At 37.9% G+C, this 15,480-nt stretch overlaps 1 protein-coding gene across 2 annotated transcripts in view; it reads left to right on the top strand.

Annotated features, from left to right (window-relative positions):
• Positions 1 to 15,480, top strand: part of LOC149528653 (F-box protein At2g26850-like) — a 114,352-nt gene that overhangs the window by 60,933 nt on the left and 37,939 nt on the right. For both annotated transcript variants that reach the window (XM_089808664.1, XM_089808663.1), the window contains exon 3: positions 14,905 to 14,984. In XM_089808664.1, coding sequence (XP_089664790.1) covers positions 14,905 to 14,984 — 80 coding nt within the window. The remainder of the gene's footprint in view (positions 1 to 14,904; positions 14,985 to 15,480) is intronic.

Genomic DNA, 15,480 nt, shown 5'->3' with positions numbered 1-15,480 from the left:
TTTTTTTTCTGAACAGTCGACTTAGAAAAATTCACTCACAGACAGAACAACTGAAAAGAGTTATTGCAATAACAAGAGATATTAGAAGTGAGAGGAACCTGAAGGCCACGACAGAAAAAAAAAATTTGATGTAATTTCCACCCAGCGAGCCCAAGAGAGTGCTCTGATACCAGATGAGAAGAACCTCCTTATAGCAATATCGTGAGAATGCTCGAAATAACAGAATACAAAGTGATAGCAGAACTCAGAATAAATCTACTGATCGCAGGCCACTTCGAGGGGGTAACCTCCTTTGAGCAAGCTCAATACAATAAATTCGTCCGTGCCCATCAAGGGCCTCAACCTATTCTTATATACTGGGTACGATCTAGAAAAGTAATACTACCTATGCATGTGGGATAATAAAATAAACTCACGGGACGACTTACAAAGCATATGCGTCCAACAACTCTACTCTAACAAAATAAACAGAAGGAACACACAGGTTCCTAACAGTATTAATTAGCAAACCCTCATTAAATAGAAATTTTTAGCATCCCCAAGGCACCATTCAATTTCGTTTTGCAATTTGTGGTTAATTAGTAAATTAAAAGTGCAGTTTTCATTTTAGAAAATTAAAATTTTGGCAAAGTATTTAAAGTGGGCCACTAACTTAGCTTTAATTTTGGTTTTTTTTCCTCTATAGGACCAAGTCGGCCAGCCTGGGAGGAAGGTGAAAGCTGCTATAAAGGGAGTCCCCTCCCATTTCATTTTCATCAATTCATTTGCTCCTCATGCTTGGGCGAATTTGAAGCAAGGGCAGATTTCCAGACTTGGGCGAAATTGGTGGAAGACAGTTTTTTGGCGATTTTTGGGCAATTTCTCCATTGCCATTGTTGGGCGATTTGTCTAAGGGCTAGATTTTTTGCGTTTTTGGGGATTTTTGCTCCACTTTGTGGGCTGTGATTTGTGCCCTAGGTGGCGGATTTTACAGATTTTGCTCCTTCTTTGCTTGGGCGAATTTTGTGTAAGGGCAGATTTTTTTTTCATGCTTAGCCGAATTTTGTGGGAGCCGAATTTTGTGAGGGCCGAAATTTGTGGAAGACAAAATTCTGATTTTCTAGAGGGGCTGCAATTTTTATATCAGATTTGGGCAATTTTGTTGGGAGAAGAGATACATATGAAAGTTTGATTTTTGCATAGAAGGCAAGTGTTGGATAAGGTTAGAGGCTTTGTTTTCTAATTTGCAAAGGGATTTGTAATTCTTTGATGTCATATCCCGGGTTCTGAAAAGTTGCTGTAAGATTATTAGTTAAGGTGAAAGTCATCATCTAGAGTTGCAAGGAGTGCTTAAGCTGACATCCATTCTTTCGCTCTTTTCTAAGAATTGCACTACTTGGTTCTTCTTGCCTTTTGGTCCACCACTCTACCATCCCGTAATAGGGCGACGAGCATGGAGGATGATAGTGCAAGTAAGAATCCCAAGCGGGCAAACGCTAAGAAAGACAAAGAGGATATGACGCCCAAAACTTCCTTCTTCTCGAAAATGAAGAAAATAACCGATACTAATATCGCTACAGTGGACATGATACAGATGAGGGACAGACTAAAGGAAGGACAATCCCCCTTGGCAAAGAGGATATACAAGAGCGAAATTGTACATGCAGCAGCTTTTCCTCCTACTTTGCCTTGTCCGGAATTGATTATGGAGTGTGCATCCAGATTTGATCTAGACAGTAAATCCATCATTTTTGGCGAAGGGAAGAGAGTGTTGGCCAACATTGTTGAACAAGCAATTGAAGAGACATTTAATATTCCCCAGAGCAAGGGCATGACAATTGTAATGGTGGATCAAGCGGCCAAATCATTTCAAGGTAACCAAGAGGCCTACTTCTCACATCTAAAGCGGAATTGGATACACGAAGGAAGGAAAGGAGTTAACAAATCAACAAGGCTTACAGTGGCAGATTTCAAGCCGGAATATGGCGATCTCATTGTTCTTCTCAGCCGGATCATGGGCCTAGCTCAAGCTATGCAATTCGAAAACTGGATGTACTTCTTCATTGATGAAATTGAAAAGGGAAAAGGAAAATTTGATTGGGCTAGGATCATAAGTGAAAATTTAGAGTTGCAACTTAGAACAATTCAAAACCAAAGGCAATTCTACATGGGATCCTATCTGTTTTACTTAATTGCTAGATTGTATGAGAGTCCGGGACTTAGGAGAGATTGGTAATGGGCCGGGGCAATATTTGGTGCATGAATGCTATCCGCAGCTTCATTTGCACAATAACAAGGATTACAAGATGTTTTGCGATGCATTCGCCATGAAGACAGTAAGGGTATTACAAGGGGCGCCTGCTAAGAGACTTTCATCAGAAGCAGAAGCAAGGATTAAGAAGTTTGGGAGTTGGTTCATCCAATTCCTGCAATTCACATACATTAGAGTGGCAGGAAGTACAGTTTGTCCCAAGAGGCTTCCAAGATACCCGCCCGACAAGGTAGTTTTGATGGAATTGGCTAGGCAGCTTGAGCACTATGATAGAGTAATGAGGAATGAGGGGAAAACAGGCGTTTCCTTCTCAATTATAATTGGCAATGATAGTTGCCCAAATCGGGCCACCTTTGAGGCTGCGGAAAAGGAATTGGAGTGGTATCATCTAGGATGGTACAGAGCAAGGCAAGGATTCGACCCTGTTGGTCTTATCAAGGCATCTCATGGAAGCGAATTTAAGCATGTTCCCACTATAGAGAACTTTTGGGCCAATGCAAAGGATGATTTTCACGTGAGAAAGCTAGCTTTCTCGAGATTGTCGATGAACATGATGAGAGATATCAGATGGAGAGGCCTTGATATTCCTGATCAATTGGAGGATGATCGTAGTGTGTTGAGAGAAGACTATGAGACAGTAGTTGGAACAGAGTTGAATCCAATGGATTGGGACGATCATCAGGATCCTTCCTTGGAGGCAGTCACAAGGACAGTAGATTTGCATACCGAGTCGTGGTATAATGCCAAGATGAGAAAGCTACAAAGACAAAAGGTTCTCCTTACTTATGAGATGATGAAACCGAAGGAAGGTCTAGTAGAATCAATTGGACAGAAGGGTGAAGGAAGTGGCCGGCAATCGGAGACAGTTAGAAATAGCAAGAAGAGGGCTTTGGAGGTAGAGAAAAGCCAAGAACGTTCGGAACCTCCAGCCAAGAGATAGCGGGCAGCGCCGTCAAGGGAGAGTATAACTAAGGCTAGAAGCCAAGAGGTCAATTCGAGTGAAAAAGGGGCCGCAGTGGAGGTGAGCTCTGATTCGGAATCAAGTGGCTACAGTGAAAGTACGAAGTACTCCCCTCTCTCGGAGAGCCAGCAAGGAAATATGGCAGAAACTAGTAGAGAAGAAGATGGGCCGATTGATATTGAAGAGATAAGTCAGGCGTCTAAGGCCGTTGGTGATGCTTTGTTGGTCGAACTGAATCCGGATTTGGGGAGATGCACTGCACCACTATGGTTAAGGCAAATGCTTATGCCGAGAGGCGAGGTGGTAATGGCTCACGCAGTTGATGATATCCAAGGACTAATAGAAAAGGATGATAGCGAGAACCAAAAACAGATGGCAAATACGGTGGCAAGGGTAATCAGAAGCGACAGTGATGGTCACCGAAGGGTTCAGATTGCTATACCAACAGTCAATAAGGCAGCGGATGAGATTGCAGCCCGGGAGTACGAAATAGTAGAACATAATTTGGGAAGAAATACAGATGATATGGAATGTGAGGAGGTTCAAGAAGGCATAGCATCAATCAGAGAAAGATTGAGGAAGGCAAACGAAAGGATAGTAAAGTTGGAGGCCGAAAACAAATATTGGAGAGATTGCCAGCCAATCCAATAGCTGCATCAGGCAGCCCTTCCTCAAGACAGCGGGAGCAATTCAGAAGAGGTATCAGCTCAGTTACATGAAGTAAGGGGTTGGATCTATGATACAATCCAAGATGGGCGAAATTTCTTGCCCTCCTTCATCTCAACATTCCAGTCATTGGTGACTGTTAGAAACAAATTCAGATTATTTGAAGAGGAATGGAAGAATTTTCTTCCCATCAAGGATTTGGTTATTCCTAGGCTGCAGGCGTTCATTAGGCTACCAGAGGCATATTTGGAAAGAGCCCGGTTGGTTGATGAGAGAGGATTGAGCATAGTTGAATCTTGGTATGTCGCATTGACTACCAGATTCAGAACACTTGAAGAAATTCATGATGAGATTGCACAACATGGCCCAAGCGTCGACACTTCCATTTCGACCATGATGAGCGACGTTGGGGTGGCGCTTGATTTTGAGGGTATTAGAGAGGAGGATGTCAGTGAGACAGGATTTGGATCGAGATTGGATGAGTTAGGAAAGGCTGCCGTCAAAAGGAAACATCTGAACACCCTTTCCTCACTCAATGCTTTTATTGGGTTTGCAAAGGAATATGAGAAGGATCACGAAAGGATACTACAAGTAGCAAACAGCGTGGCAAAGTCAGCAGAACTCCGAGCGAAGCACACACCTTGTCCTCCTATGGAAGAAGTTAACGAAAGGCTAGCTAAGTTCATTGCCTTAGCTAAAAGAACAAAATAAAAAGGAAGAATTATATTAGAAGATCATCTTATGTAAGCCCAAGTGGCAACTTTCTCTTTCTTCTAGAATAGGACAAGTGTTTGTTTCTGATTGGCCACCATTTTGGTGCCTTCTCATTGGTTGCCACTTTTGCACTTTTTTCATTGGTCCATTGATGAGGTGGCATCTTCTCATTGGCCGATGGGGTGGCAACCCTAATTAGGGTTTTTGGATCCAATCTGGATCGTCGATCTTGTTTTGATCTCTACCGTCCATTGTATTTTGGACCTCTATATAAGGCCATTGGCTCTCATTTGTAAAGGGGGGGGGGGGGGGGTTGGAGAAATTGTTGCGAAAATAATACCAAAGTGCTCTCTTTTTCATTGCATGTTGACTAAGAACATTGGGTGTTATTGCATGTTTTCTACTTCCACATAGTTAAATTTTCTTTTCAAGTTGAAGCAATTTCATTTCAAGTTATTAGAGTAAGAGTAAAATAAAATGGATAGTTGCATGGTAGCTTTGGTAGATGTTTGATAGGGGTCAACACTAGGCCACTAGCATCCTAGTGGCTGGTTGGGAGGCTTTGTGTGGTAATCTAGTTTACTTTCCTTTGAAGCGTTGCATCTATGGAGGTAGGGCCGCTGGTTAGCCTTCATTAGATTCGATCCCCGTCCATCTGCTAACCTTCCATTCTTAGGAGTAGGAGTAGTTGAGCAACCAAATTTCATGCTTAGAAGAGGTTAGTTAGAGAAGTAAACCAAAACATCGGCATTCTCACCTTCCATCGCCATTCACCCTACATTGCCATCATCGCGCCATCAACATCATCTAGCATTCACACCGAACCACCATCTCCATTTTCTCACTAAGATCCAAATTTTTCTCAAACAAGAAAATGTAAGGCTGCCTACGTGATTACCAGCAAATCACATTGATAAAACTGAGCGAGTATCCAACGGTGTAAGGAACATTGGAGTTATACTCATGTCCCATGAGAGATAACTTTTCAAGAGAGGAATTGTGTATTTGATATTCTGTATCAAGCATCCAATTTCTAATATGTTATGTAGTGACACAAAACTCGCATCAACACTCTCCAAGTGTCTTATCATGAAATCTACACTTATATCTCCGAACTTCAGCCTATCAATGGAATGATGAATGGTGGATGATGAGTGCAAGAAGAAATTAAGAGAAATGAACCAAGCAAGAACAAGAAATAGAATCCGCCTTTAAACCAATCTTCAACTCTAAAAATGAATAGAATTTTACCTTAATTCTGCCTTTACCAATAAGCGAACCCTCTTCAAATTCGGATCAGATCTTAGAAATTTCAATTCTCTTTGCAAATAATGATGCCCTAGCAAAAATTAGAATTTTGACTTCCTTGAAATTGCCCATAGTTGCCAAAAATCAGACTTTGAATCATATAGCCTTTTCACCAAATAAAATCGCCCAATTTTGAAATTCACTACTAAGAAAGGAAAAAATCTGCCTCTCCAAAAAATCGCTCAAGTCTAAAATTTGCCTTTAGAGGAAAATCACACATCCAAGGAGGAGGAGGAAAAAGGAATGAGAAAATAAGAGGAGAGGAAGCCCCTCTTATACCACACTTTTTGCCCCTCCAAATGGGCCGACTTGTCTGGAAGGAAAAACAAATTAAATTATCCCCTTGATTAATGGTCCAAATTTAAACGCAACATTAAAATTACTTAGCCCATAGTGAAATTAGCTCATTTAATTGCTAGTTTTGATCAAAAATTGCAAAATAGAAAACAAGGTAAGCCTAGGAGATGTCAAAATTTTCATTTAATAACGTGTTGACAATTAAAATATCATTAAAATTGAATTTAGCAAGCTAAAATCAATTTTCAATTCCAAATTACCTACTTCCTTTAATATTTCTAAAATCCTCTAGGCTAAATTTTAACCAAATTAATGAGATTTTGCAATTTAATTTGATTTCAATTTTGCAATACAATTTTAATTTTAATTTTTTTTAAACAAAATAAATCCTTTTCCTAGCATTCAAAATTCAAACTCCAATTTCAATTTCACTATCAAAATTTTTTTTTTCACCAAAAATTCAAGATTTTCTGAAATGACTAAATCTAACAAATTCATTTTGAAAATGTTCAAGTTTATACAATTATTTCAAATTTTCAAAATATCATCAAAGTCCAACAATTCTAAATCTAGCAAATTCATTTTGAAAATGTTCAAGTTTATACAATTATTTTAAAATTTCAAAATATCATCAAAGTCCAAAAATTTGCAAATTTATCCTACCAAGTATTCGTTTTAGTCATTGAAAAAAATGTTGTTTTTGAAACCTGTTTGGCCTAAGGACAAAATTACATGTTTCGGAAAAAATCAAGTTTTGCACTGGGTGAAAAACAAACCAAATCAAATCCCTCCTGGCCCAAAGGCATCCAAGGTGTAAAATTTTCAAATCGAAGACCTTTGGACAACTCCAAACTTGCTAAGGCAACTGAAAAAGGGGGTCCCCAAAATTTTTGGGGAAATGGTGTGAAAACCTCACAACAAAACCCTCAAGAACTTGAGGGACAAACCCAACAACACTCGAAATTGATCCTTTTATTTAGTTCTCAAACTATAACTGCAAGCATTTGCTTATGATCGAGGGTCTCAATCAGTCAATCAGTAAGCTTATGTGAGATACATAACTTATTGTCTGAGATAAACATTCAAAATCTATATTATGATCTTGCATAGATTGAATAGTTCATAATCAAATGTAACCTGAATATAACTTTCTATCTTTGTCTCACATATATACAACATAAATATTTAGAGTAATATTCTTTTGACTTTCTGAGAATAAATTGATGCTGAATATAAAACTCAACCCACACACACACACAAACAACACCTGATAAAAATATTTTTCTTTTTCTTTTTATTACTTCATGGAACCAGGGTGAATGGAGAATTCCCATAGTTGAAGAATTGTGCGGTGGAACTCCAATAGTTTGATGTTACAATAATAAACATGTCTATTGAAAACATCACTTTTTGATGTCACACATGAGTTGACAACGTGACATGTGCATTGATGACACCTTCAAAACATGAACTGCCACATACCATAAACAATCTTACAATGCCTGCCATCATACTCACGGTGACAAGGCATAACCGAAATCCTCCTCAGAACACTTGAAGCACAATCAATGGATATAGATGGAAGATGATGAGAAGTAGTTGATTCATAATAATGATGCAACTCATGAGACGAGCCATTAGCAAAACAGTTGAACTTAATATTCAAACATAATACAAGAGCAGCTCGAAGAAACAACAAGTCCAAAAAGTCACACAAAGAAGTCTCAAAATAGATGACAAGAAACTTTAAAGGTTCATGACAGAGAACCAATAAACACGCTTCCAAGTGCTCGAACAAAGAAATGAAAGATACATGTAGGAATGATATCTCTCGAAGCTACTAGAACATTAATAAAAACATGTGCCAATAGGCTGAAGGTTGTCTAATGCATATTAAAATGCATTTTGGTTAGAGATATTCATTTAATGTGGTTAAAATACAAAATCTCTTTAATGATTGCGTTTTGCTCCCCAATGAGAAGCTAGCCTTCCACGTATATGTGAATTCTTATGCCATAAATATCGTCAACAAGATTTTGAACCTAGATAATTTCTGATTGATGCTTTAGACTACATTTAGATCACAACCAAATGAACTTAATGAAACGATTTTCTCTTTTACAATGGCTTTTTTGTTTTCTAAATTTTTCAAGTGCTACAATTTCTTAATTTCATTCAGCTCATCTAAGTCATGTTGATGGGTATTTTTATGACCACACCAACATAGAATAAAGCATCAATGGACACTCTATCCTCTCTTGAAGAAAATCCCCTTGTATACTAAGATTGTGGAGATCATAAAGGCGACTCCAATGTTCCTACTACAAATTTGTGATTTTATGATTGATATGAGCTTGTTTGGCTTGATGTATTTTGGCAATCCTAGGGGGGCTTACATGATTCTTTCAAGATGACTTTGACAGTTTTAGCCTTGAGGATTATTCAATTGATTTTTCAATGAAGAGTGCATAAAATGTTTCAACGAAATGCATTAAAAGTAAGGAGGATGAGGTTGAGAGATTCTATTGTAATCCTAAGAACTTGAAAGGCAACGATTGCTTAGGTGAAATCTACCCTGTTTTGCTTTGCTGATTCAACTACACAAAGGAGGTGCAATCTTCAAGGGTTGTGATAATAATTTTCACACAATTGAACCATATCATTAAATAATGTACATTCAATGAGTGAAGTTAAGCATCCACATAAAAGCTTTAGACCAACCTTACATTGTGCTTAGAAATAATCTAATTGTAAAAGATATGAGCAAATGATTTTTCCATAGCAATATTATCAATCTTGTTCATATAATAATGTGAAAGCAAATCTAATCTACTTGAGGAACAATAAACCATGCAAACTCCCAAAGCAATGCAAATAATCACCAAACTTCAATGAGTTACTCTTTTATTTTGGTAACTTATAGCAACAATTTCCCAAAGTCTACTCTTATTACTAATGAGAGGGGTGAGACCTTTTTATAGGCTTCAATTACAATGGACAACCAAGATCAAACTCAAATAAAGGGACAAAATTTTGCCACATTAGCACTAATTAGGGTTTTCCAATTGAGAGATTTCATGTAATAAAGTGGGGGGGCCATGTTGACCTTTGAGAGATGGGTCACCCACTACTAGGAGTGGGTCAAATCGACCCTTAAAGGGACAAGATTTGTATAAACATTTAATGGCCTTTCAACCAAAATAGCCTATGCTTGATTCCTTTCTTTAAATGCGAATATTTTGGACATTACTATTTCTAGCTATCCACATAGACACTTGGCATAATTTCGTGCTTGAACTCCATAATAGCTACTTTTCAAACTTGTAGAAGTTCTCCCCCACTATGTCACTAATTCTTGAATCTTATGTATGATGTTTGAGAGTAATTATATCATTTAAGAAGGAATTCATGCCAAAGAATTCTTACAATCTATTCTTCAAGCAATCTACTCTCTTTTCTTCCTTAGTCAACCTCTTTGCGAACAATGCTTCAACCACATTGAGGATTCGTTCTTAGATGTTACTGGTCATCTTCCCTAGTTGAGCTGACTCCTCATTTGATTTTTCAAACAAATCCTTCTTGGTGAATGCTACACCATACCATTGGAGAAAGGCATGTGCCTCATTCTCTCTTATCACTCCACCATCCATCGGAAAAAGTCACATGCCTCATTCTCTCTTATCACTTTGCCATCCATCAGTGTTTGGTTGGGAACTTCTATCAAAGCCTCCATGTGTGGAATAGCCTCATTCTGGTAGATATGTTTGTTAGCCCACGCCTAATCTAGACACTATTTTGTGGAATGGATAGCCATAGTTCTTCCATATATCTAGTCCAACTCTTCAATAAATACTCCATCCACTTTCTAGTGCCTTGGGGCAACTTTCTCTTCAGTGCCATTCACTTATTCTTCGAAAAAGTTGTAGGGGGAACAAATGCTTGATTTTCTTGCCTAATTGAATTTGTTAGGTACTGTATGTATCTACGCTAGCCTTGTTCACACTTTTCAATTTTCAATATTTCTCTTCCATCTTCATTTGTTCTTTCAATGTCTCAGTGGAATCATCCAATCCTTCTACCACCTATGCCTTGGTTGCCTATCCTAGATCAAATGTTGTAACATTATATGCTTATGGAGTAATCTTATCTTTGGCCTTGTCAATCCTTGGCGTTGCTACATGTAATTCTTTGGATGCTAACTCATCCTTGGTGATATTGGAGAATTTCTTCACCTGGCCTTTGTCTACTAGCTCGTTTATCCAGCTTAGAAATTATTGTAATTCTAGTGTGGGGTCAATTTCTTCCATAATATCCCTCCTCTTTCTTTCCTTCAAGCATAGTGGAGCACTTGAATGCAGATCATATACTTGTACCTTTTCCTATCTTTGTATTATTCCCTTGTGTACTTCTTCGGGAATTGAAACTTTTGGATCCCAACAATCTTCAACCAACATTGTGTTGATGAACTCATAGATATTGAGATTTGATTCTGAAGGAGGTTCTTGCTCTTCATTCCTCTACTAGGCAAATTCTTAGTGAGCGTTGACACTTTATGCTCTTAGAGTTATTTGATCGTCTTCTTGTAACCTTCTTCTCGAACTGGATTCAATCCTTTAATTCATGAAGAGGTCAGCTTCATGCACACTTTAGGAGCTACAAGGTGATGGCAGTGCTACTTTTGGCCTATGTATTTTCTGTAACGGCTTCTCACTCGAGACATTTGGCCTTTTCCTTGGTTGTACATCCCAAGTAATGCTCTTCCCTTTCCCCTGTTCTACTTTTTTCTAATGGATTTTATTCTTATTCTGCTCAAATCTTTGATGATTCCCCGACTTTTCCATTATGCGGCTCTTTCCCATTATGTCATAAGTCAGGACATTCTTTGTTTTCAATCTAATGACCTAACATCCACTATGTTGTGAATTTTGTCACTGGCCTGGATAGCATACCAAGATCTATTTCTTCAGGCCCAGTCCAATTGGGCTGCTGGATGGTCTTATATTTGTCCTCAAACTTAGGCTGAACCACATTTAAATTTTCTTCCACTTGATCTAGCAATGGATGGATCCTATATATTCTGATCATCCAGAGTAGTATTCTGGAACACATCCTCTTCTTGACTTAATATTCATCTTTGGCATTAGCCCAATAGTCTTTAAGATGCATCTTGTGCTGTACTTTTTGCTAGCTATCATTCTTATTCTATTAGAGGGATCAAAGTCTAACTTGACTATATGAAATGATAGATGGTAGAATTGCAATTCCTTTGCTGACTTTTCTGCTACTGACAATGATGGACACACTTAATTAGAAGTTCCCATGATGATTGCACATTTAATTCCACCTTTCTCTTCTTCTTGTGGATATTATCATATGTTGTTAATGACCTTGTCACCTCCAGCAACACCATATTATCAGTATTATCAGTCAGATATCTTGGAAGCTTGTAGGGTTGAGAGGAGAACCGCTGCAGTCAACTATAAGAGAATGTTGAGAACTGGATGAATCACAAGCATTTTTTCCACCAACTTCATTGCTTCTTGTGACAAACTCATGTGAAAGCCACCTTGATGGGATTTGACAATATGCATAACAAAGGAGTCATTGGTTCTCAAGTAACCAACCTTATTATACATGTGTAGTTGAGGATAGCATTCATGCACTTTTAATTGGTTTGGACCATATGCTATGGGTCCCATGCATCTCAGCCCTTCATAACTAGTTATCCTTGCCAACATGTGTACAATGTAGGCGCTCATATAAAAAGACCCCTTACTGCTCCAAATTCTGCAATTGCTCATCTAGGTTGGCATTGATTGTTCTTGACAATCCACAACCTTGACTCCATCTGTCGCCTCTTCAATGAAATAGAACATCCATGGCTTACAGATGCATGATTGTGGACATCCCATGATTTTTCTTAGTAACATCACAAGGTCACTATAGTCACGTTTGAAGTCCATCTGGACAAGCTGCTTGGACATTTTTGAATGATGGGGCTTGGAATTTTGCAACTATCTGTGATTGATGACTTCTACACTGTTATCAATTCTGGCATTGTAAACCCTTAATAAGACGACCTTCATTTTGTACACCGTGGACTGGTAATCTGGAATTCCCCAAGCGTCAACAATTGCTTATGGAGTGAAATTTGCTAACAACTTGCCAACTCAAGCTAGAATTACCTTCTGTTTTGAATAATAATACTTTGCACATTCCACAATCAACTTTCGGCACTAGATATCGAGAAAGAAACCAACTGCTGCCAAAATTGTACTTCTAGTCATCTTCTTTGTTAGGAATGTTGGAGGATGTCATGCATAGCCATACATTCTTATGCAGAATTCATCCGAGTTGAGACCTCCTAAGTTGGTGTGCCAACTTCCTTCTACTTGGATATATTCCTTGATTCTGGAAGAAATCCTTTTGAGTTCCTTCTTGTTAAGAGCTTTCCTTGACAAGCCTGATCCTAGATTATGCCATCTACTTCCTACAAGACAAAATAATTAACATAAGAATGGTGCCTACAAATTAAAATCCATTACAAAAGAAACAATTCATTTTTTATTCTAGACATAGAATGATTTTGAACCTCAAAGAAGAAAACTTCTTGAATCACTACAAATTGCTTCTCCTCAAAACTCTCAACTTCTCAATTCCTTCAACTTGTGTGAGAAATGAAATGAAAATCTCCTTGAAACAAAGAATTTTCCCACCAGCTTCTAATTCGCCACTGGGATAATTTTAGCTACTCCATTAATGTTTTCCAAATATATCTTAAGTGTCTATTCCAGTGGAGAATCTTACTTGTCATATTTGGTGGTCCCCACATGTTGCTAAAAATCACTCACGTTTGAACTCAATATGTCTTGCCATCTTTAATGTTTTCAAAAGATACCATTTTGGCATTTGAATTTATCTCCATGCCACATCAATCTTGGCGCATGTGGATTGCTTATCAATTAACCAGATTTTTGATGTTTCTTGCAATGTTAACCCTGCGTCCGTATTAGACACGGAGGTGGATTACTCAACAGTTAGCCAAATTCATTGTTTTTGTTCAGTTTGGCCTTGGGCACACACTTGAGATATGTGTGCATATTAGATAGATTGGAGGATTGCTAGACACTTTAGATAAGTGTAGCTAGGGATTTGATACTTGATTAAATTATTACCATTCTTTGCAACTTCTTCCTTGGGCGCATAACAGATAGTGGAAGTGGATTTTGGACTTTGATTTTTTTTTTTCCCGTACTTTCAAAGAATTCATGCCCGTGGGCACATTTGAGGCACAAGGAAGGAATTTTGACTTGGCAAAAAAATCCTCAAGCAAGGTGGATTAATGCCCTAGAGCATGTTTTAGCTATTAAGGAGGATTTTTTAAGTTTATGAAAAATCCTTGCATATAGTGAATTTGTGCACAAGGGTGCAATTTAGGGTTTGAGTAGGATTTTCATCTTTGGAGCTAATTCCTTGGCATTAGAGAATTAGCAGTCATAAGCACTCTTGGAGCTTAGAGAAGGAAATATCAAACACAAACTATTTTGCATTTTTTCTTGTTCTTTTCAAATGTGGGTGCATAGAGAGTGTCAAGGGTTTTCTCCATACTTGGTGAAAATTTGGACATCCATGTATCTTGAGTGCATACATGATAGAGAAGGCTTTTTCCAAATTTGAAGATTTCCTTGCGCTTAAAGAATTCCCTCTCTTGGGTGAAAATGAGGCAAGGTGACAAATTTTGGAGTTTTGGAAAAATCCTTGCGATGATGGATCTCCACCCTTGGGCGATAATTGAGGATGATGGATTTTATCCATTCATAATGAAGTTTGAATGTATTTAATGCTATTTCCACTTTTGGGCACTTCTTAAAAGGGATCAAGGATTTTCTCAAACTTAATGAAAATTTGGACTATTTTCCGTAGTGGCTCATTCCTAAAGATTTAGAATTGGATACCGTCTACTAATTTCTTTGTTCATTATCATTTGTTGCCAAAACTAGTCTTACTAAAAATAGCTTGTTTAAACACAAAATTAGGCCAAACCAGGGCATTGTGAAACTTACTAGAAGTAGACTTACTATGCATAGACACTGCCAAGAATAGGAAGCTTCTCCAAACTCAAAATTAGGCCAATCAGGGGATGATGAAACTTTCTAAAAATAGAAAAATTTCCAAAATAGTAAGTTAATTGAAATGCACAAAATTTTGTCGGCATGCTCTTTGAAAGATAAATTTTCTTTTCATACTTGAGTGAATTCTAATCCCTCACCAAACTTTCCTTTCTAGAGCCAAAGGCAAATGACATCTCATCTAGACATGGTATAAATCATCAACTTATTCATAACACTAGGAACCTCGAGAAACTCTGCTAGAAGTACCAAGAACCCAAAACAAACGACCAAGTGGGCCAAAATGTAGGGGTCCCCATTTGCAATGGGGTGATGTGTGAAAATGTCACAAGAAGTTTTTCATATCTTCTACTGCCTGTGTGCTTCTTTTGTTGTGATTCTTTTGTACATGGTTTCTCAACCTTTGTCAATCAAATACATTTAAGATTCATCATCACGTGTTTCAGTTTTTACAGAAGCCTTTAGCTTTTTACTTTTTATGAAATGTAATCGACATTTTGGATATATTGATTTTCAAGACGTTTAAAAAAATTAAAGTTGATCTTGCTTTGCACTAATGATATTTTCTTGTCTTCCAGCATGGTTGTGCTGGTTTTATGGTATCCTGCTATGATGCAGATCTAGATTATGACCGGAATTCTGACACTTTTCATGCCAGGTAAAAGATGCAAGCTTTTTGCTCCTATGTGTAGCTTTCAAATTAACTTAATTTTATGCTCTATGATGTTTGTTCTGTTTTGATATCAACAAGATATAGAGACCTATTGACGAACTCCATCCCCATATATGTACACCCATAGTCTGTTCAATGTACACACACCACATATGGGCATGACTGTGTGTGTGTGTGTGTGGTTGTGTATATGTACATGTGTGTAGATTTACCATTATTTATGTACTCCCAAGCACGATTCAGAATGACATATCTGCTCCATACCCCATACATGTACCCCAAAAGACCAAACTCCTCCCAACTGTCTTCTAATCAAATTCCTGAGGTTGATATAGTGTTTCAAGTGTATTAGTTTCTTAATCCTTTCATTTGCCTCTGTTCTAGTTCTAATCCGTCCAGTCAAAGTCAAAATATCTATCCATTCAAGATAAATTGTCTTTACAATTTGAAGCTCCTGACAGGTCTAGATTCCTCAGATTAA

This window comes from Cupressus sempervirens, chromosome 11 (assembly GCF_028749045.1).
Source record: "Cupressus sempervirens isolate cs-2001-9-10 chromosome 11, ASM2874904v1, whole genome shotgun sequence".
Classification (NCBI taxonomy): Eukaryota; Viridiplantae; Streptophyta; class Pinopsida; order Cupressales; family Cupressaceae; genus Cupressus; species Cupressus sempervirens.
The sequence above is the reverse complement of the archived record's forward strand: the minus strand, read 5'-3'. Positions and strand labels throughout refer to the sequence as shown.